We start from the raw sequence: 22501 nt of genomic DNA, 5'->3' as shown, positions 1-22501 counted from the left end.
AACATATTAAAAGCAGCAAGGGAAAAACAAAAAATAACAAACAAGGGAATCCCCATAAGGTTAACAGCTGATCTTTCAGCAGAAACTCTGCAAGCCAGAAGGGACTGGCAGGACATATTTAAAGTGATGAAGGAGGAAAAAAAAAAAAGTGATGAAGGAGAAAAACCTGCAACCAAGATTACTCTACTCAGCAAGGATCTCATTCAGATTTGATGGAGAAATTAAAACCTTTACAGACAAGCAAAAGCTGACAGAGTTCAGCACCACCAAACCAGCTTACAACAAATGCTAAAGGAACTTCTCAAGGCAAGAAACATAAGAGAAGGAAAAGACCTACACTAACAAACTCAAAACAATTAAGAAAATGGGAATAGGAACATACATATCAATAATTACCTTAAATGTATATGGACTAAATGCTCCCAAAAGACACAGATGGGCTGAATGGATACAAAAACAAGATCCATATATATGCTGTCTACAAGGGAACCACTTCAGATCTAGAGACACATACAGCCTGAAAGTAAGGGGAGAGAAAAAGATATTCCATGCAAATGGAAACCAAAAGAAAGCTGGAGTAGCAATTCTCATATCAGACAAAATAGACTTTAAAATAAAGACTATTAGAAGAGACAAAGAAGGACACTACATAATAAACAAGGGATCGATCCAAGTGAAGATATAACAATTGTAAATATTTATGCACCCAACATAGGAGCACCTCAAAACATAAGGCAAATACTAACAGCCATAAAAGGGAAAATTGACAGTAACACATTCATAGTAGGGGACTTTAACACCCCACTTTCACCAATGGACAGATCATCCAAAATGAAAATAAATAAGGAAACACAAGCTTTAAATGATACATTAAACAAGATGGACTTAATTGATATTTATAGTTCATTCCATCCAAAAACAACAGAATACACATTTTTCTCAAGTGCACATGGAATATTCTCCAGGATAGATCATACCTTGGGTCATAAATCAAGCCTTGGTAAATTTAAGAAAATTGAAATTGTATCAAGTATCTTTTCTAACCACAACGCTATGATACTAGATCAATTACAGGAAAAAATCTGTAAAAAATACAAACACACAGAGGCTAAACAATACACTACTTAATAACGAAGTGTTCATTGAAGAAATCAAAGAGGAAATCAAAAAATACCTAGAAACAAATGACAATGTAGACCTGATGATCCAAAACCTATGGGATGCAGCAAAAGCAGTTCTAAGAGGGAAGTTTACAGGAATACAATCCTACCTTAAGAAACAGGACACATCTCGAATAAACAACCTAACCTTGCACCTAAAGTAATTAGAGAAAGAAGAACAAAAAAAACCCAAAGTTAGCAGAAGGAAAGAAATCATAAAGATCAGATCAGAAATAAATGAAAAAGAAATGAAGGAAATGATAGCAAAGATCAATAAAACTAAAAGCTGGTTCTTTGAGAAGATAAACAAAATTGATAAATCATTAGCCAGACTCATCAAGAAAAAAAGGGAGAAGACTCAAATCAATAGAATTAGAAATGAAAAAGAAGTAACAACTGACAATGCAGAAATACAAAAGATCATGAGAGATTACTACAAGCAACTACACGCCAATAAAATGCACAACCTGGAAGAAATGGACAAATTCTTAGAAAAGCACAACCAGCCAAGAATGAATCAGGAAGAAATAGAAAATATGAACAGACCAATCACAAGCACTGAAATTGAAACTGTGATTAAAAATCTTCCAACAAACAAAAGCCCAGGACCAGATGCCTTCACAGGCGAATTCTAGCAAACATTTAGAGAAGAGCTATCACCTATCCTTCTCAAACTCTTCCAAAGTATAGCAGAGGGAGGAACACTCCCAAACTCATTCTACGAGGCCACCATCACCCTGATACCAAAACCAGACAAGGATGTCACAAAGAAAGAAAACTACAGGCCAATATCACTGATGAACATAGATGCAAAAATCCTCAACAAAACACTAGCAAACAGAATCCAACAGCACATAAAAAGGATAGTACACCATGACCAAGTGGGGTTTATTCCAGGAATGCAAGGATTCTTCAATATAAGCAAATCAATCAACGTGATACACCATATTAACAAACTGAAGGAGAAAAACCATATGATCAGCTCAATAGATGCAAAGAAAGCTTTCAACAAAATTCAACACCCATTATGATAAAAACCCTGCAGAAAGTAGGCATAGAGGGAACTTTCCTCAACATAATAAAGGCCATATATGACAAATCCACAACCAACATCGTCCTCAATGGTGAAAAACTGAAAGCATTTCCACTAAGATCAGGAACAAGACAAGTTTGCCCACTCTCACCACTCTTATTCAACATCGTTTTGGAAGTTTTAGCCAGAGCAATCAGAGAAGAAAAGGAAATAAAAGGAATCCAAATTGGAAAAGAAGAAGTAAAGCTGTCACTGCTTGCAGATGACATGATACTATACATAGGGAATCCTAAAGATGCTACCAGAAAACTACTAGAGCTAATCAATGAATTTGGTAAAGTAGCAGGATACAAAATTAATGCACAGAAATCTCTGGCATTCCTACACACTAACGTTGAAAAATCTAAAAGTGAAATCAAGAAAACACTCCCATTTACCACTGCAACAAAAAGAATAAAATATCTCGGAAAAAACCTACCTAAGGAGACAAAAGACCTGTACGCAGAAAATTATAAGACACTGATGAAAGAAATTAAAGATGATACAAATAGATGGAGAGATATACTGTGTTCTTGGATTCGAAGAATCCACATTGTGAAAATGACTCTACTACCCAAAGCAATCTACAGATTCAATGCAATCCCTATCAAACTACCACTGGCATTTTTCAGAGAACTAGAACAAAAAATTTCACAATTTGTATGGAAACACAAAAGACCCCGAATAGCCAAAGCAATCTTGAGACCGAAAAATGGAGCTGGAGGAATCAGGTTCCCTGACTTCAGACTATACTACAAAGCTACAGTAATCAAGACAGTATGGTACTGGCACAAAAACAGAAAGATAGATCAATGGAACAGGATAGAAAGCCCAGAGATAAACCCACGCACATATGGTCACCTTATCTTTGATAAAGGAGGCAGGGATGTACAGTGGAGAAAGGACAGCCTCTTCAATAAGTGATGCTGGGACAACTGGACAGCTACATTTAAAAGTATGAGATTAGATCACTCCCTAACACCATACACAAAAATAAGCTCAAAATGGATTAAAGACCTAAATGTAAGGCCAGAAACTATCAAACTCTTAGAGGAAAACATAGGCAGGACACTCTATGACATAAATCACAGCAAGATCCTTTTTGACTCACCTCCTAGAGAAATGGAAATAAAAACAAAAATAAACAAATGGGACCTAATGAAACTTAAAAGCTTTTGCACAGAAAAGGAAAGCATAAACAAGACCAAAAGACAACCCTCAGAATGGGCGAAAATATTTGCAAACGAAACAAGTGACAAAGGATTAATCTCCAAAATTTATAAGCAGCTCATGCAGCTCAATAACAAAAAAACAAACAACCCAATCCAAAAGTGGGCAGAAGACCTAAATAGACATTTTTCCAAAGAAGATATACAGGCTGCCAACAAACACATGAAAGAATGCTCAACATCATTAATCATTAGAGAAATGCAAATCAAAACTACAATGAGATATCATCTCACACCAGTCAGAATGGCCATCATCAAAAGATCTAGAAACAACAAATGCTGGAGAGGGTGTGGAGAAAAGGGAACACTCTTGCATTGCTGGTGGGAATGTGAATTGGTACAGCCACTATGAAGAACAGCATGGAGGTTCTTTTAAAAACTACAAATAGAACTACCAGATGACCCAGCAATCCCACTAATGGGCATATACCCTGAGAGAACCATAATTCAAAAAGAGTCATGTACCAAAATGTTCATTGCAGCTCTATTTACAATAGCCCAGAGATGGAAACAACCTAAGTGTCCATCATCGTATGAATGGATAAAGATGTGGCACATATATACAGTGGAATATTACTCAGCCATAAAGAGAAACGAAATTGAGCTATTTGTAATGAGGTAGATGGAGCTAGAGTCTGTCATACAGAGTGAAGTAAGTCAGAAAGAGAAAGACAAATACCGTATGCTAACACATATATATGGAATTTAAGAAAAAAAAATGTCATGAAGAACCTAGGGGTAAGACAGGAATAAAGACACAGACCTACTAGAGAATAGACTTGATGATACGGGGAGGGGGAAGGGTAAGCTGTGACAAAGCAAGAGAGTGGCATGGACATATATACACTACAAAACGTAAAACAGATAGCTAGTGGGAAGCAGCTGCATAGCACAGAGAGATCAGCTCGGTGCTTTGTGACCACCTAGAGGGGTGGGATAGGGAGGGTTAGAGGGAGGGAGACGCAAGAGGGAAGAGATATGGGAACATATGTATATGTATAACTGATTCACTTTGTTGTAAGGCAGAGGCTAACAAACCATTGTGAAGCATTTGTACTCCAATAAAGATATTAAAAAAAAAGACATATAACCAAAGGCAAAAAACCTAAAGGATAAATGACTTTGACTGTATCAAAATCAAAATCTATTGCACACATAAAAATACCATGAACCAAATTAAAAAGCCATGTACTATCTAAGGAAAATTATGAAAATAGTCTTAATACATCTTGTTTTAAACAAAGCATCCACAGTTTGGAAAGGGAGAGAATAAAGGATCAATTACTTTGAATATAAAATAAATGGGTATATTACATTAACCATGTGAAATTTTATGTACTATACCATGGACAACCAGAGGAATGTTTAAGCAAAAAAAAAAGGCAAAAGCTCTCCTCAAAACTATCTTTAATTTAAGCTTTGGCAATTTCATATTGGCCTTTAATGTTAATCTAACAGCACTTATTTTGAATCATATATGAATACTGTAGCTTAGAAATGTCAACTGAATCCATATTTTTCTTATATTAATCAGCCATAAACTACTTTATCAGATTTTCTTAAAAACCATCAAAGAAAAAGATTACTTACATATCATAAATTCTTTTTCAAATTACAAATTTGAAATTATAAACTGCATGATCTTAAATTCTCTGTCAAAATGTAATTAATAAACAATATATAAAATTCTACCTTGATGGATTTCACATTGAAAACAACCTTAAATCACAATCAGTGCCTCCGGTATCCCAGTAAGAACAGCATCATCACAAATCATTTATGCTAAAATATCCCAGACTCAATTCTTATAATTAGCTTCCTGATCTTCCCAAACTATCCTTGTTATTACTAAATTAATAAGACTTTCCCACTTTTATTCTGTGACCAAAATGCAAGTATGGAATATGCTTTTCCTGGCTCCTTAAATAAAAAGGCAGCAGACATGCTATTACTCCAAAATTTACCTCAGAGTCTGAAGTAAGGATTATATTTCATTGTTGTTGAAAAGACAATCTATAGAAAACTTTCTTGTATTTTAATACCTCAATGTCCAAAAGAAAATGGGCTAAAAAACCTAAAATGGCAGTTAATATTTACACAAATACTTCTTTTCCTACTTCAGTCTGCCCTCTTCTCTCTTTCTATATTACATGTACATCTGTAAATTTCCTCAACAATTTTTCAGCACAAGATAAATTAATAATAAATGTGGAAAAAAAGAGACAGTAACTTCATACGAGGATAGGGGAAGGTTAGGTGAAATGCAAAAGGTTTACAGAGTTCTTTAATTCCATCATCCTCAATTCTGGATTGGCAAACTCACTAAGAAATAAATTAAGAAAAGTCTCAAATGTGCAGCTAAAATGTAAGTAAATAGAGCTCCTAACAAATTCAGCACCTTGGTCAAAATGTTTTCACTGCTAATTAGGAAAAAAGTTTTATGTTTCATAAACATAAAAGTTACTATAATATGCAAATCAAATCACTGCTTATTCATGAAATTGTGTATAGCAATTTTATGTTAAACCTTCAACATGGCTGACCAGTACTTAAGAATAATGTTCTAATGCCAGAAAAAACAAATAGCAATAATATATGATGAAAGAGGTGATCACACCACAGTTTATTTCTCAAAACCTCTATTACTCTGGCCTACCAAATCTTCTGATTGCAGAATGGCAAATAATTGTTGACCTGAGTTAAAAAACAAAACAAAACAAAACAAAACCTTTGAAGCTCTGTATAAGCCAAGAATTCTGGTCTTTGGGATTCTCACGAGCCCAGCAATTAATATAAAAGTACAACCTACTGTATTCTATATCTGAGTGAAAAAATAAGAAAAAGTTGAAATTCCTAAATTAAAACTAAGGATACAAAGCACATGTTTTCCCTCTATTTGAGAATATGACAATGAATCACTGTAGGTAAACTGACAATAAAGGAACTACTGCGTAAAACTTTTTCCATAGTGGAGAAACAGGCTTTTTTCCTTCACTAATTTGACCATCATTCACGCTTTTTTTTAAAAAAGTACTTAGAATCTAAGGAGTTATTTTATACATATACGTGCATACACACACACACTGAAATTCCTTTCACAAACCAAATTTAATCTGCCTTTTTTAAAAAATGTATCCTCAAACGGTCAAACTGGCAAGGATTAGTAGGAAAGAGGAAAGAAAGTTTGGTCATGTTAAAAGGCCAGGGCAAAGGCCAGGGCTGGAACTTCCCTGGTGGCACAGTGATTAAGAATCCACCTGACAATGCAGGAGACACAAGTTCGATCCCTGGTCCGGGAAGATCCCACATGCCACGGAGCAAATAAGTCCATGTACCACAACTACGGAAGCCCACGCGCCTAGAGCCTGTGCTCTGCAACAAGAGAAGCCACCGCAATGAGAAGCCCACGCACTGCAACTAAGAGTAGCCCCCACTCGCCACAGCTATAGAAAGTCCGCGTGCAGCAACGAAGACCCAACACAGCCAAAAATTTTAAAAATAAAAAGTAAAAAAATAAATAAATAAAAGGCAAGGGCTATTCTATAATTTACATGAAAGTAAATAGATGTCTATCTTTAAAAGCAAATAATAATATGAATTCACAGTGATTATTACTCCTTCCTAAGAGAGGAAAGAAATGAATAGTTAATCTGAATGTCAAATCTATAACTCATGTAACATTATCATTTGATTTATCTGAACACTTATCACACAACTGTGATCCTATGAGGTAGGGCACTGCGGAAAGCCTACAGCAGGAAGAAATGTAAAGTCTAAACTATGTTAAACCAAAAGACAACAATATCAAAGAGAAAGCAGGTGTATTATTATCACTATTAACAACAACTTAAAATTGTAGTTTTTATACTTTACAAACATTTTCACATTCTTTATACCATTTGAAGATTATATGATCTTCCCAGTAACTCTCTGAGGACAGCAGAATAAGCATCCTTCATGTTAAGTAAGTTACAAATTTATAAAATACCTAAAATATGCCCAGTACACAATTAGTATTCAACAACTGTTGGGTATTACTGCCTGTTACAGTAGAAGGTTTAGAGGTCATGATGGCTTGCCATTGGTGGGAAAGGCAGAAAACCATTTAAGAAACATGGGTCCAAGGGCAAAGTAGGGAAAGATTCTAAACAAGTAAAAAAAAGACCAAAAGGAAGTCAAAGTGGTCATGAGGAAGACTAGACTATAACTAGTCACAGGCTTAATTAGTCACAGAGTTCCAACAAAGCGCAAAAGCAAAAAAGGCACATAATGACATCTCATTGATCAGACATTCCTGGACAGGCTCATCCCAAGTCAAACAGAAACTAAGTTCACTAACTATACCCAGGTTCAGAAGCAAAAAGTCATACATACCCCTAATTTTCCTCATATTCTGAGACACTTAAAATAGCATCACAAGTTTGCCTTTTTTCTTTGTTTTAACCTTCAAAACATGAAGGGAAGATATTTATAGTCTAGAGGACAAAAATGAATGGTTTTTATTCTATCCTCTTCAACAAAATGAAGAAGCTGTCTATTAAAACATACCGTAGATCATGTCAAGTCAGTCTTTCTAATCAGCTCTTCTATGCAGGAAACAACAGAGCTAAGTTGGTTTTCTGCCAGATGTATAACACACTGGGAACATGTAACACTTTATTAAAGAGCTGGGTGCATTTTGTTCAAAAGCAATAGAACTATGGTGAAATAAAAAACGCTGGCAACTGAAAGCAGCTTCCTAACATCCAAAGACAAACTAATCATAAATTTCGCAGTCATATTTGATCAAGAATCTTAGTGTCAAATCTGATTGCTGAACTACTTTCAGTGTGACATGGACAAAGCTGAAATAACTAACAAATGCAAGGCTGAAGGAGGATTTTATTGATTTTATTTAAATCCAACAACTCAATTTGCTCAAAGCTCCAATATTCCTCCAAATATTCAAAATATTCTTATCACTAAATTCTTAAGATATTGTGCTTTTCCATACCTTAGAAATGTAAAGAACCATAAACAGCCCTAGTTAATCACCAAGCTCTTTGAAAAAACAGCAATATGGAGAATTTACAACTCTCTTTATTGAAGACCAAATAAAAAGTCATTTTTTTGCAGTAGGATTTTAGTTATAATGTTTATGCTGTGCAGCTAGTTTTTTTTTAACTTTATATATATTTTTAATTTACTATTAACTAAAATAAAAGTATACTATAACAAGGCATTATTTTGAAAGCACAAGAGTAACAGAGAACTCAAAACAGAATTCATTGTTTAAAGACAGCTACGGAGAGCCGGATACCAACACTTACTGACTTATTTATCAGGAACAAAATCAACTAGATTGATCAGGCCATTTCCCATACTGTTTTGCTTCAAAGCATAAAGGGAATATATATACCAGGAGCATGTTATCAATGAACCAACAATATCTCTAAATTATATTCATTAATCAACTCAAGCATAATTTATGATTAGAAATAAATATGCCAAGAGCTAGTCTGTACCTGCATAACCCCTTAGCCTCATTCCATAACAATGCTGAACAAAATTTTAAGGTATTTTCCAACTCAGACACCATCTAATGAATCTCTAAATTCATTTTTGTGTGCTTTACTGTACAAATCACTTATTTTTAGCTATGTCACAAACTTAGGAATAAAGAATAGAAACATGTAAGGTGATATGTGATAAGGTGACAATGGATGATTCCTAAATTCTACTGGAATTTAGCAAAATGGGCATTTCTTTCCCTCTAAATCCAGTTTTAAATTCTTATATAAGTACCAAATCAATTTGCAATTTTTCAAATCACTATCTCCCAAAAGGAAAATCCAACAATTTCAATTAAAAATGGTTGTCCCTGACACTTTATAGTACCCATAGGGATTCAGTACAACATAACTATCTTTAGCAAGAATTATATCATGCAAAGTTGAAGATCTGGTAACTATAATAAAATTGTTCACCTTAAGGTAAACTAGGTACGCTTTCTGTTGATGCAACATAATGATCACAACTACTACTGGTACCAAAATCCCTTATGATTTCCTTCTCTACTACTTTGCTTGCAACAGGGGTATTACAAAAGGAATACAGGAAAGAAAAGGACTATGCATCCACCCATCCCAGCAAGGATGTGATCAATTAGCTCAAGAACCATACTGACAGGAAAAGCAGAAACCTCTTCTAGAGCCAGAGACTTCATTGCCCAGTTTGAAAGAGCCTTCACTTGGCTCAGCTGCATCTAAAGGGATGAAATAAGAACTGGTTTCTTGAAGTTAGAGTAAAATTGGTAACAGGCAAAAGAATTAACTAAAGTCCTCTTGAAGCTTCAATGGGGAAGGAAGGAGATACGGCTATTGTGGGTAAGACTTGCCTCTAGCTTTGAGTAAACAATTTACTAAGGGCCTGTGTGCAACACCATGCTAGAAATTATATGGAAACAGAGAAGGATAAAACATTATTTTGCCCCTAAGTTTATAATATTAGTTTTAGTTGTCAATCGTAATTCAAATTATCCAACTTCTCTACTTTCCCCTAAGTCAACCTAGGGACACACAATCAAAGATAACTAGGCCACCTGGCTTCCATTTCCAGCCAAGATGGAGCAACAGGGGATTTATCCTCCCACCTGAAACGACTAAAAAAGAACAGATAAAATATGTAACAACAGTTTTCAGGCACTGAACTTTAGACAGGAAATCAGTACAGGATGGTGATCCTTAAGAGAGAGAAAAGAAATGAGGTGAGTCATATGACTGTTTTAAGATAGTTTCCAGGCTACAGCACAGAGAAGGGGAACTCAGAGCCCAACAGTCTCCCTAACTTAAGGAGCCAGAATTGGGAGTTCAGGGAGGCCAAGGTAGCTGGAGTTTGCTGGGCAGAGTAATAAAGAAGACAAAGCTGCAAAAAGAGAATTTTCAGCACAGTACCAATCAGTGCATATGAGTGAAGAAACGGACACTGCAAGAGATACAAGTTCGATCCCTGGTCCCGGAAGGGGCAGGTGGAAAACTTTCTGGGATTCACTCAACCACCATTCCCACTAGCCAGGGTGGGGAAACCTTGTAATACACAGGGCCCTGGGTAGAGTACTCTGAAACGAACTGCAAGGGTACTGCCTCAGCAGTGGGGCAAAATTAATCATAGACTAAAGGCTATCCTGATCCCATCTAACAAACTTAAAAGCAAACCTAGAAGGATCCAACTGCTTCAAGGTAAGTTGAATGTGTCCCAAAACAAAGCCTAAGAATATGTTTAGGAATCTGAAAATATTCAGCACCTAAAAGGGTACAATTCATAATGTCTGGCATCAAATTAAAACTTACCAGGCATGTAAAAAAAGCAGGAAAATGTGTTCCATAATAAAGAAAAAAATAAATCAATAGAAAGCAATCCCAAAACGACACAGATAGCAGAATTAGTAGACAAGAACATCAAAAGAGTCATTATAATAACATCCCATTTGTTCAACAAAATAAAGTAAAAGCATGTTAAGGAGAGAAACAGAAGTCTTTTTTTGTTTCTGTTTTTTAAGGTCCAAAATGAACTTCTAGAAATGGAAAAGAAATGCCTAAGATGAAAAATACACTGAATGGAATTAAAAGCAGATTACATACCACAGAAGAAAGCATTGGTGAATTGAAGGCACAGCAGTAAAAAACTATTTAAAACAATACAAAAAGAAAAAAGACTGGGAAAAATCAGTAAAACATCACTGAACTGTTATGACAGCTAATGTAGCCTATATACGTGTGATCTGAGTTCCTGAAGAAGAGAAAAGGTACATAAAAATTATATGAAGTAATAATGTTCAAAGCTTTCCAAATTTAATGAAAACTATAAACCCACAAATCCAAGAAGCTCAACAAACCCCAGGCACAAAAAAGTGAAGAAACTACAGCAAGGCTCATTATAATTACTTAAAACTAGTGAAAATCTTAAAGGCGGTCAAAGGGAAAAAAGGCATTATGTACAGCTTAACAAAGGTAAGAACAATGGCAGTCTTCTCATCTCATAGTGCAGGCCAAAAGACAAGGGAGCAACATCTTTAAAGTACTGAAAGAAAAAATGTCAACCTAGAATTCTATACCCAACAAAAATTTCTTACAAACAGTAAGACAAAGACTTTCTTAGACATACAAAAGTGAAAATAATTCATCACCAAGTAGATTTTCAGTACAAGTAATTTTAAAAGATAACCTTGAGGATGACGGAAAGGAGTACCAGATGGAAATCTGCATCTCCACAAAGAAATGAAAAGCATTGGGAATGATACATGTATGAGTAAATATAAAATACTATAAAATTTGTTTAATCTTTTTAAAAGATAACTGATTGCTTGAAACAAAAATAATAACAATGTATCACAGGACTTATATGTACAAGTAAAATATATAACAATAGTGAAAAACCGGAAGAGAGAAAATGGAAGTACAATGACTAAGGTTCTTATACTATACCTTAAGTAGTATAATGTATACCATAAACTCTTAAGCAACCATTAAAAAAACACAACAAACAGCACTGCTAATAGGTCATCAAATGAGATGAAATAGAATCAAAATCCTCAGTTAATTCTATAGAAGGCAGAAAAACAGAAAAAGGGGAACAGATGGAACAAAACGAAAACAAACAGTAAGTCAGACTCAAACCACATCAATAATTATATTAAAAGTAAATGCTCTAAACACCCTCATTTATAAGAGAGATTGTGAAATTGGATACAAGCCCCAACTACTTGCTGCCTACAAGAAATCCACTTTAAATAGATTAATACTAAAAGAATGGGAAAGATACACCACGCTAACACTAATCAAAACTGAAGTGACTATATTAATAACAGACCAGGTAGGTTTCAAGCAAAGAACATTACCAAGGACAAACACCTTCATCTCATAATGAAAAAGGGGTTAATTAATCAAGAAGACATGACAGCCCTACACATTCATACAGCTAATCACAGTATTTCAAAAAAACATGAAGCAAAAAGTAACAGAACTCTAAAGAGAAATAGACAAACCCACAATCATAACCAGAGACTTCAAAACCCCTCTCTCTATAACTGATGGAACAAGTAGGTAGAAAGAAAATCAAGGATACAGAAGACTGGAACAACTCGACCTGACAGTTACAGCATACTCTACCCTGTAACAACAGAATATACATTTTTCATGTTCACACAGAACATTAATCAAGACAGTTTATACTGAGTCACAAAACAAGTCTAAATAAATTTTAAGATTTATTCAAAAGGATTCAAAAAGTTCAAATGTATGCCCCCACCTTCCATAGGACACAGCTGCAACTAAGTCATTGCCAGCTAAAAAACCCATTTCCGGGCTTCCCTGCACAGTGGTTGAGAGTCCGCCTGCCGATGCAGGGGACACGGGTTCATGCCCTGGTCTGGGAAGATCCCACATGCCGCGGAGCGGCTGGGCCCGTGAGCCATGGCCGATGAGCCTGCACATCTGGAGCCTATGCTCCGCAATGGGAGAGGCCACAACAGTGAGAGGCCCGCGTACCGCAAAAAAAAAAAATTTTTAAATAAAATAAAAAATAAAAAACCCATTTCCCAGCCTCCCCCCTTGCATATATTGATAGATGGTAACTAGTCCTCATCAAGAGACTGAGGGTAAAAGAAGTCAAAGAAGTTGAGAAAGGGGTACACACCTCCTCACCCTTCTCTTGCTTCTTCCCCAGGCTGACAGCAGAGAGCTCCAAAGCCAGAGGGGATGGCATAACTACATGACAGAAAGTACCCAAGATGCTGAATAACTCGTGAAGAGGAAAACCATCCACCAAAATGATCACCTAAAACATCATGGGGAAAAAAAGGGTCATTTGTTGTGTTAGCCAATAAAATTGTGCACTTTGTTTTAAAAGCAGCTAGCATTACTCTAATTCTTAAGGAAGCTTCTAAAGAGTTTTATGCAGAGGAGTGACATGATTTTTTTACATCTTAAAAGGACCACCCGAACTGTCATATTAAGAACAGTCTGTAGGGAGGCAAGTGTGGAATCAAACAGACTAGACATGGCAGTAATCCAGGGAAGAGATGATGGTATCTTGAATTAGGGTGGTAAGAGTAGAAGTGTTGAGTAGTAGTCATATTCTAGGAATATTCTGAAGATAAAGCTAACAAGATATTTCTAACAGACTAGATGCAGAGCATGAGAAAAAGGAAAGTAAAACCCTAGCAAATGGAAGGATAGAGCTGTTATCAACTGAGATAAAGGTCAGAGATAAAATGAGTTTGAGGGGTGGAGGTGTTGAGGCAGTGTACAGAGATATCAGAAGGTTTGTTTTGGCCATACTGAGTTTGAGAAGTCTATTAATTACTCAAAGAAAATTTCAAGTAGGCAGCTCAGTTACATGAATCTACATGAATCTAATGTTTAGGAAATAGGTCTCAATTAGAAATACATATTTAGAAGTTGTCAGCACATAAGTCACCAACTAAGGAAGAGTAAATAGAGAAGAGTTCCAAGGACTGAGCCCTGGGGTATTCTTATGTTAAGGGGTTGAAGAGGAAAAAAAAGAATCTTACACAGGAGATAGAGAAATGACCAGTGATGGGGGAAGAAAACCAAGAGTATGATATATTGGAAACCAAGTAAAGAAGGTCTACCAAAAAGGAGGAAGTGATCAACTGTGTCAAGTTCTGCTGATTGGTCAAGTTAAGACGAAGACCAAAAATTGACCGTAGGATTTAGGGAAGTTACTGGTGATTGTGGTAATCAACAACAGTGAGAATAGACAATTTTTTAAAGTTTTACTGCTAAAGGAAGCTGAAATATGAGACAGAGGTTGGCTGAGAAAGAGGAGTTGAGAAAAATACCATTTTGTTTCTGGTTGGGAGAAATAATAGCATGTTCACATGCTAATGAGAAGAATCCAGCAGAAAGGGAGGAAATGATAACTATAGGAGAATGAGGGAAAACTTCTGGAACCACGTCTCTAAGTAGGTGAGGAACAGAATCAGGTGCACAAGTGGTCCAACAGGCAGTTAATCTATAATTAACAGGCAGAAAGGCAAAATACAGAAACGCAGCTACTAGTAGGTGGGCAGATAATTATAAATAATTAGGCTACAGTGAACCATTGATTATAAAGTCCATCTATAAGTACACCCTTCAAAAGTGGTCATTTTGGAGAGCAGTGTTTGAATATTCATTACTATTTCAATTTCACTAAGTGCCAAAATCTCTTAGAACGCTTAACAGAGTGGTAGAGAGATATCCTAGGATTACTTTAATTGAGATCAACTGTAGCAGTTGACTACTCCATGGCACTAGATAACCTATCTAGGACTCATAAGTGAGACACCAATTAGCAATTCTAGAATAACTGCATTCCAATTAAACCATAAGTCCTCTAAACAGTAACTACTGTAAGGTTTGCAAACAATTTCATAAGTAGAGAAATCTATCATTCTTGGGAACATTTTACAGGTATGTATGGTTTCAGGCACTTGTAAAAACTACCAAATTCCAAACAGCAGTCTCAACCTTGGCCCTGGAGTTAGTTCATTAGTTTAGGAGGGTTTTAAGAACATAGGGATTAACATAATTTTGACCAATGAAGATGCCTACATATCCATTCTGAGTTACTGTCCTCATTTAAAACATTATGTCCTAATGCATTCATAAATTTATTTAGTTGTGTTATAAGCATATGAACAACAAATACTATTTTAAATGCTTAGGCCGTATAGAAAATAAAGTTATCAGGCACATAATTCTTACATTTATATAACAAAGGTTTCATTGACTGTTCCACCAGTCAGCATTAGCAACAGTGTTCTCAAGATTCAGAAAGAACTACTTTGTAAAAGCAACAAATTCTGACATGCAGAGTTCTAAGTAACAGCTAAGCAACTAAGTAGTAGCCTAAGTGACAGTGTTCATTTTGACTCCACGTTATAGACTGTACCTCATTAGAAAAATTAAGTTTGTATACATTTTAACAAAGATTTTTCAGTATAACATCCCAGAGAAATTGTTCATAACTAATGTGCTCGTATCCTAAATTTAACTCACAAGTTGCATGTTGTAGTATGTTAATATTAAAAACAAAAAATGCACTTACTCCATTAAATATAAACCATCTACTACAAATCAGTGATTCTTACCATTAAGGAGACTGCATACTCCTTTGCAAATCTGATGAAAGCTATGTATATAATTTCAGGGAATTCATGGATGCCTTGAAGCCTATATATGGGTCCCTAAGATCTAAAGAATCTCTGATTAGTGGAAAAAAATGGAGTCCAAAATTAATCCAAGAACATATGAAAACGTAATATACGACTAAAAGAAGAACTGTAACATACAGTGGGGAAAAAAGATAAATTATTAATATAATATTTGCCATAAGTGGCCATTCACTGAGAGAAATTACAATAAACATATGACTGCTTTAAAGAGCTAAATATAAAAAATAAAAGTTATAAAATACTAACAAAAAATAGAGAATGAACATAATCTTGGTTGGGGGAAGTCTTCTCAAGCAATGTAAGGCACCTACTTGCCTAAATTCATAGATTTGACTGCATAAATTTTTTAACTTCTGTATAAGCAAAATATACCATAAAATCAAGGGACAAACGACAGACCTGGAGAAAAACAGACACAAGACATAAAACAGATAAAAGATTAATACTTCTAATATATTTTTAAAACCCTAAAAATCGGTAAGAAACTACTACCCAACACACAAATGAAAATGAACAAGTAAATGTTCAACCTAATTAGAAGTTGAGGAAATGTAAACCAATGCAACAACATACCATTTCACAGCTTCAGAGTGGCAAAAATTTAAAGCTGACAGCATCCCATCCAGGGCTTGTTATGTGTTGACAGTGCAGATTATTGTAACCCTTGGGAAATAAATTTTTTGGAAAGTAACAGATTTTAAGATCTGTTAAATTATAAAATACATACATCTTTTGTCCCAGTAATCCCTTAACAGGAGAATTTATCCTACTGAAAACAGTACCAACAAATAAGGAGTTAAATAAACTTATGTAAGGATGTTTCTTGTAACATTGTTTATAATACCAAGAAAGAAAATGGTAAAAAAAAATTTTTTTAAGTGGTGGGGGGAGAGATAAACTGAATGTTCATTATTGGCATAATGGCTGGAGAATTTATGATTCGTGCATACTATGGAATATTATACAGCTATTAGAATGAGTAAGTCAAATTTATATTTATTGACCTGGAAAGATATTCTATGATATTAAATGAAAAAAGCAAGATGCAAAGTAACGTGTATACTGCCATCCAATATTCGATGAAAAAAAAAGATAAAAGAAAACTCTATTATGTGACATTGGTTTTTAGGAATTCCTGTTTATATACTTAATGTCCCAAGTGGTCAATGAATACACCTAAGTTTTGAATACAACTATCGCTCTATTAGAGATCTCACTATCAAAATATTCTGAAACCAAGGTGCATACAAAGCATTATCAGAAAATGCAATCCTTTGGAATCTTCTATAACAGAAAAGATAAACAATGAAAACTTTTAAGAGCAAAATGTTTAACTTTTTCTTTTTCTTTAAGCCATAAATGCAAAGTTTAATAAATTTGACTACACTATAAGTCAAAATTCTGTGACAGATGACACCACAAAAGTTTCTGAAAAGTGATAAATGTGTGTTTAAGTTTTTCTGGTGCCAAAACAAAAATGCTTTTAATGTTGTGATTTTACCACTTACAGAAAACCACCACAGAGTTTTTTTGTCCCCTGTAGCAGAAATAAGCTATTTCAGTCCTTTCATTGGGTAATATAATTATGTTCGTTACACGGGTATAAACAAGCAACATACATTACACTAAACTAATTCCTTTGTGTCAGAAATTGAATTTTCTAAGAATGACATTCATTCTTAGAAATAAATGCAATTAAACGTTGGTATTACAGTTTAAAAATTCTATTCAAACTGCTACATCTTAGTGTAATGTCAATATAAAGTCCCAAGCAGCCTGGTATAATTAAAGAGGAACTTGATGTGGAATCAGACATACCTGGGTTCCAGTCCTGGCTCTGCCACTTACTAGCTATGTGGTCAAGTTATATAACCTTTGAACCTGTTCCCGCATCTGTAAAAATGGCTTTCTATGGTGTTCTTGGAAGATTAAATAAGAATATCAAATATGAAAGTGTCTAGTACAGAGTCTGATTGTCAAAATATGCCTCCTTCTGTGTTCCTTTCCTAAGGAAGATTACTAACTGACAACATCTGTTTTAGTATTGCCTGTTTCATAAGACTTTTTTTTTAATCAAGACTGCTGATACGAAGTTATATATTTTATTTGCCATAATTTTGAATCTCCATTATTAGCTCCTTCTAGTGTTTTGTATCTGAGGCTCCTTTTCGAGAATTATTTAGTTTAATCCATATTTACTATTTCTAATGGAATATAAAGGTTCCTTTCCTGTAAAAAATCATGAAAAAACACTACTACCTGTGGCTTTCTACATCCTCAGATAACTCTTTCTAAAATCATTAAGGTTGTGCCTACAGAAAACACTTTCAAGCATTATGGAAAAAAAATGTTAGGCAACAAAGGAAAATTAAAATTTGAATTATCCCAACCTATTGTAATGTGTCTAAGAAATTCAAAGAGCAACACAACGAAGAATTAATACAAATTTTAATTTAATATAACTTTCAACTTTAAGAGGAGTCATTTTTTTCTCTGTAAAGCTGGATCATTAATCAGGCCACAATATGACGCTCAAAGCTGCTAAATAGATACAAACACAAAGAGTATATTGGCCAACCTTCAATATTTAAAGTGAATATTTTTCCATCATACAAGACTCATATTAATAAAATCATAGTAAATAAATTTGATATCTGTTCGAAACTGTACAGGGCAAGTTCTACCCTAGAGTTGAGGAGTGGAATTATTCCTAGCTCCTCCTCAAATTTATTTGCACTTCAGCTAGATTTATTTGATGCTCTTTGATACACTGCTCTTTAAAATGTCTCCAAGGCTTTTCGCAAAGTCTATCAAAACTGCAAATAGTCAGCTACTGTTTGTAATATTTCAATTATTTTCTGATACATTTTTCCTAAATATTAATCATCACCCACAGCAGCATCTCTTACTTCTTAGTCTAAATTACAGTGCTGCTGGTATTTTATTATTTGCATTTTGAAAAGTATTTTAAATGATTTTGAGGTGAAAGTGTACGCATAAAAATACTTCACATTACTTTTCCACATTCAAATTACAGCCTCCTGAGCTGATTTTTCAGTGCCATGTACGTTTTTAAATCAAAATGTACTGCTGACATTCTTTTAATATTCCCTCCCCACCCCGAGCTCTTCCCAAACGCCGAAGTTCCCTACTAATCTGAAAGTACCTATTATCTGTGCATTCTTCGGGTCTTTCACAACATCACACTCCAACTTTTTGTACTTCAGACCTCTTCCGTAATTAAAGTAAGCACTGTTAACTCTTTAAGGTACTTAACCTATGGTAAACTTTTTGCACTCTTCCTTTCATAAACTTAAATCTCACTAAAGCAATTCCCCTTCAACCTTTCCTCCTAAATTCACTACACCAACATCGCCGCGAAGTAACGTACACACACATCCCTATTCTTAAGCTCAAAATATGGCAGTTTAGCGCCGCTAAAAAAGAATTTAAATGCTTGGATGCCTCGTTTCAGTACCTCACGGAAGCTTTATAGTTGCTTTCCTGTCCTACCTGGGGACAGCCTATTTCTCTCGTCAGTTGTGCGGTCCCTTGCTGCCCCCAGCACAAGAGTGCAACTCACTACAGTGTATTTCTTTTACTCACCGTCATTCCAGCATCTCCCTCCATTTCTGCGCGTCTATCCCTTCGCGAACCTCCCCATCCCCAAAAGATTCCGTAACCAGGTGCCCACATCTCAAATTAGAATACCCCTCGCCTGACACTGCCGAGGCTTTCTGTACGACTTCTAAGAGAACACGTAAGCCTGAGCGTTTCTGTCTCCTCCAACAGTCAGTACCCGCTCCCCAATGAGTTCGCTCTTATCTTGCTCTTGATCCCCATGGAATGCCTACTTCAGGGTAACCCTTTGGCTCCGGGAAGCCCAACCTTGCAACCTCTGCCCCGTGACCTCGCGAGCCCAGCATACCACCCCAAGCTTAATTCACACCATTCTTGGAGCTTGTGTTCTCGATGCCCCTAGTCCCATCTCTCTTTGCAACCTCTTTCAGCCTCCTGCCGAGGAGCCAGATCTCAGGTTAGACAAACGCCCACTTGCTCGGGTAGCACTGCCTCCCTGGCCCGGCCGCTTCCACACACCACTCAGCCCAGAGTGGCACGGCTCCTCACCTAGCTTCGACCGGGACTCCTCCAGTTTCTGGATCTGGTTCTCCAAGAAGAGCATTGCCACTGCGAAGGCCACCACCGCCAGCAGCTGCAACTTGGGCGGCATCATAATCCTGAGGAGCCCCATGAAACCCGCTGCTCGGGATCAAGACATACCGCGGGGGGCGGGGATCGGGGCCCCGGAGGCAAAGGAGACGCCGGGAGGAGCCCACCAAGCCGGGAGAAAGGCAAGGAGAGCGCGACAGCGAGAGAAGCACCGCAGCGACCCCCCCCCCCCTTCTCGCCTCCCCAGTCCCCCGCCCCCAGGCGCCAACACCAACGCCGCCGGTGTCCGCTTCTCCTCGGCCGACTCCACGGCCGCCCCTCCAAAAGCCCGCGCAGCAAACACAGCGCGAAGCGGCTGCCGGGCTCTCGCTTCCCTCTACCGCCTCAGTCCCCGAGCCCCGCGCCTGCCTGCCTGCCTCCCTCTCTTCCTTCCTTCCCTCCCTCCTTTGCTCGCAGCCGCGCGCTCCTACGTTGCGGCTGCGGCTGCGCCGCCCTCGACCCCGCCCCCTTCCCATCCCCCTCGGCCACCACGCGCACGCATCCACGTACGCTGCTCAGCAACCAGAGGCTCCGCCCACTGCTCCCGTTCACTTGTGCTTATTGGACCGAAGAACCCCAAGGCTTAGCTCTTGGCCCGTGTCATGGTTGGTTTCCTTTGCCTAAGGTGTCAACCAAAGCGGCATTCGATTGGGTAAACTTGGAGAAGGAGGCAGGCCGAAACTGGCGAAGGCGGGGCTTCTTGGCTGCTTGAGGAAATGTCGTGAATGAAAGGAAAGAGCCCGGAGAAGCACAGATTTGGGGAGTCTAGGAAAATGCCTGATATGGTTTATCGAAAGGACCCAGCGACTTCATATTTACATCAAATGTAAAGGTATTTATTCATCTTTAAGCTTTTATATGCCCTTAGTTAACACCCGTCCCTGCAGAATAAGAGACTTGATGTTAACCGCCTTTAGCAGCCTGTTTTGGATTAGGCTCTGGAGTAGACGCCCCGAGCAGAGGGGTCCTCGGGGCAGCCGGAGACCTACGGAAGATGGCACCTATGGCGGCCGGGCTGGATGGGTGCCTTTTGCCGGCTTTTGGGCTGCGGCTGCTGCTGGCGACTGTGCTTCAAACGGTGAGTGGAGGTCACGTCCGCTGCAGCCCCAGGGCGAGTGGGAGGGATTGCGCCGAGGAAAACTGAACATTCGGTCCCGTTTGGGAGCCACAGTTGAAAAGGGTGGGAGGATAGGGCTTCCTCAGCGACTGCTGCGGCCAGAGTGCGACGTGGCTTAATACCTCGTTTGATACTTATCTTTCCCCGTTCCGGGTTTCTAGCGGTTTTTTCTCCTGACTTTAGACTATCTTGAGTACAATTTGTAAGACACACCGTGAACGGAAAAAAAGGCACTAAGTTTTGCACAAGAATGAAGATTGTTTTTAAATTGGCAGAAATGCAAGGAACTATCGTTCCTTATGGCAAGGCTCCCAAATCTTAAAGCCCTGAGGTCTTTGGTCCAGGGTACACTTCCTTTTTACTTCTTTCTGTCAGTTGTTTGTGGTCTCTGTACGTCACTTTTAGACAGCCTTTAACCTCTGTTCTGTGGAATTCATATGCTGCTGGGTACACTTCAGTGCCATTTGTGATTTTAAACAACATTGTTGCAATAAAAGAAGCTATTCCATACTAAAGCATAATTTATTTTTGACATTGATTTTCTAAAATGATAGCTTTCATCTCGTTTAAAATCGGACGGTGTTTAACCAGGTTTTTTTTATTTCGTTTTTATCCATTAACAGAACAGATGCGTTCTTTATCTTTCAATGGGGAAAGGCTAAATTCTACTTATTTTCCTATTCACTCACAAACAACTTACTGTTTGTTAATTTCTCCTTAGAAGTTTTTAGTCCATGTTTATGTGAATAATAAAACTGTTTAATATACACTATGGTTGGAGTTTTTATAAGTGTCTTTTATCAGCCTAATTTTTCAGGAGTTCTCTGTATTGAGCCTGCTGAGAAGTATTCTCCTAGAGACCTGGTTTAATTAATTTATCCAAGGTTTGGAGGAGTGAGGATCTATACCGAAGGCCCCTACAAACACCTGGGCTTTTCTTTCATCAAGGAGTTTAAAGATCCTGCCTGTCCTTTTGTAACCTTGCCTAAAAGGTGGATTCTTTACTTCTCTAATTAGCTTTACAGTACTCCATTATTCAGTCATTTGGTGCCTTAGAAATTACTGGAAGACCCCTTTCTAAACTTCGTACTCAAGAATTTATTGTCAGTCTTAGGTAATTTGAGTTCACCACCTTGAAAAGACAAAAAAGAATAACATTTCAAGTTGCCTTCTCCTGATTTCACTCTCTTTAACTGTTTCATTATCTGTGGCTGTGTAACCACCCCCGAAGCTTAAAATAACGATTTCTTGTAATTCTGTGTGTCTGCTGAGCAGTTCCTCTGTTGATTTCCTCTCGCCTCATTTACGCAGCTGTGCTGAGCCAGTAGGTCAGCTGAACTGAAGGGTACAGGATGGCTTCATTCTTAGTGGTGCTGTCTGTCAGCTAGGTTCCCATCCATGTGACATCTCATTCTCCAGTAGGCCAGACCAACTTCTTTTTGTGGCAGTCTCAGGGCAGCACTCCTACAGAGCAAAAGCTGCAATGCCTCCTAAAGC

General features: G+C 37.2%; 2 protein-coding genes across 3 annotated transcripts in view; one reads left to right on the top strand and one right to left on the bottom strand.

Annotated features, from left to right (window-relative positions):
* Positions 1-20067, bottom strand: part of HS2ST1 (heparan sulfate 2-O-sulfotransferase 1) — a 187716-nt gene extending 167649 nt beyond the window's left edge. Inside the window, exon 1 of the mRNA XM_079908987.1 lies at positions 19807-20067. Within this exon, the coding sequence (XP_079765113.1) occupies positions 19807-19930 (124 nt within the window). The 5' untranslated portion in view covers positions 19931-20067. The remainder of the gene's footprint in view (positions 1-19806) is intronic.
* A 596-nt stretch (positions 20068-20663) lies between these two features.
* SELENOF (selenoprotein F) overlaps positions 20664-22501 on the top strand; it is a 38165-nt gene continuing 36327 nt past the window's right edge. The window contains exon 1 of one of the 2 annotated variants that reach the window (XM_079909111.1): positions 20664-20965. In XM_079909111.1, the coding sequence (XP_079765237.1) occupies positions 20882-20965 (84 nt within the window). In that variant the 5' untranslated portion in view covers positions 20664-20881. The remainder of the gene's footprint in view (positions 20966-22501) is intronic. The other variant, XM_079909110.1, reaches the window with a different exon arrangement.

Source organism: Stenella coeruleoalba (genome assembly GCF_951394435.1).
Source record: "Stenella coeruleoalba genome assembly, chromosome: 1".
Taxonomy (NCBI): Eukaryota; Metazoa; Chordata; class Mammalia; order Artiodactyla; family Delphinidae; genus Stenella; species Stenella coeruleoalba.
The sequence above is the reverse complement of the archived record's forward strand: the minus strand, read 5'-3'. Positions and strand labels throughout refer to the sequence as shown.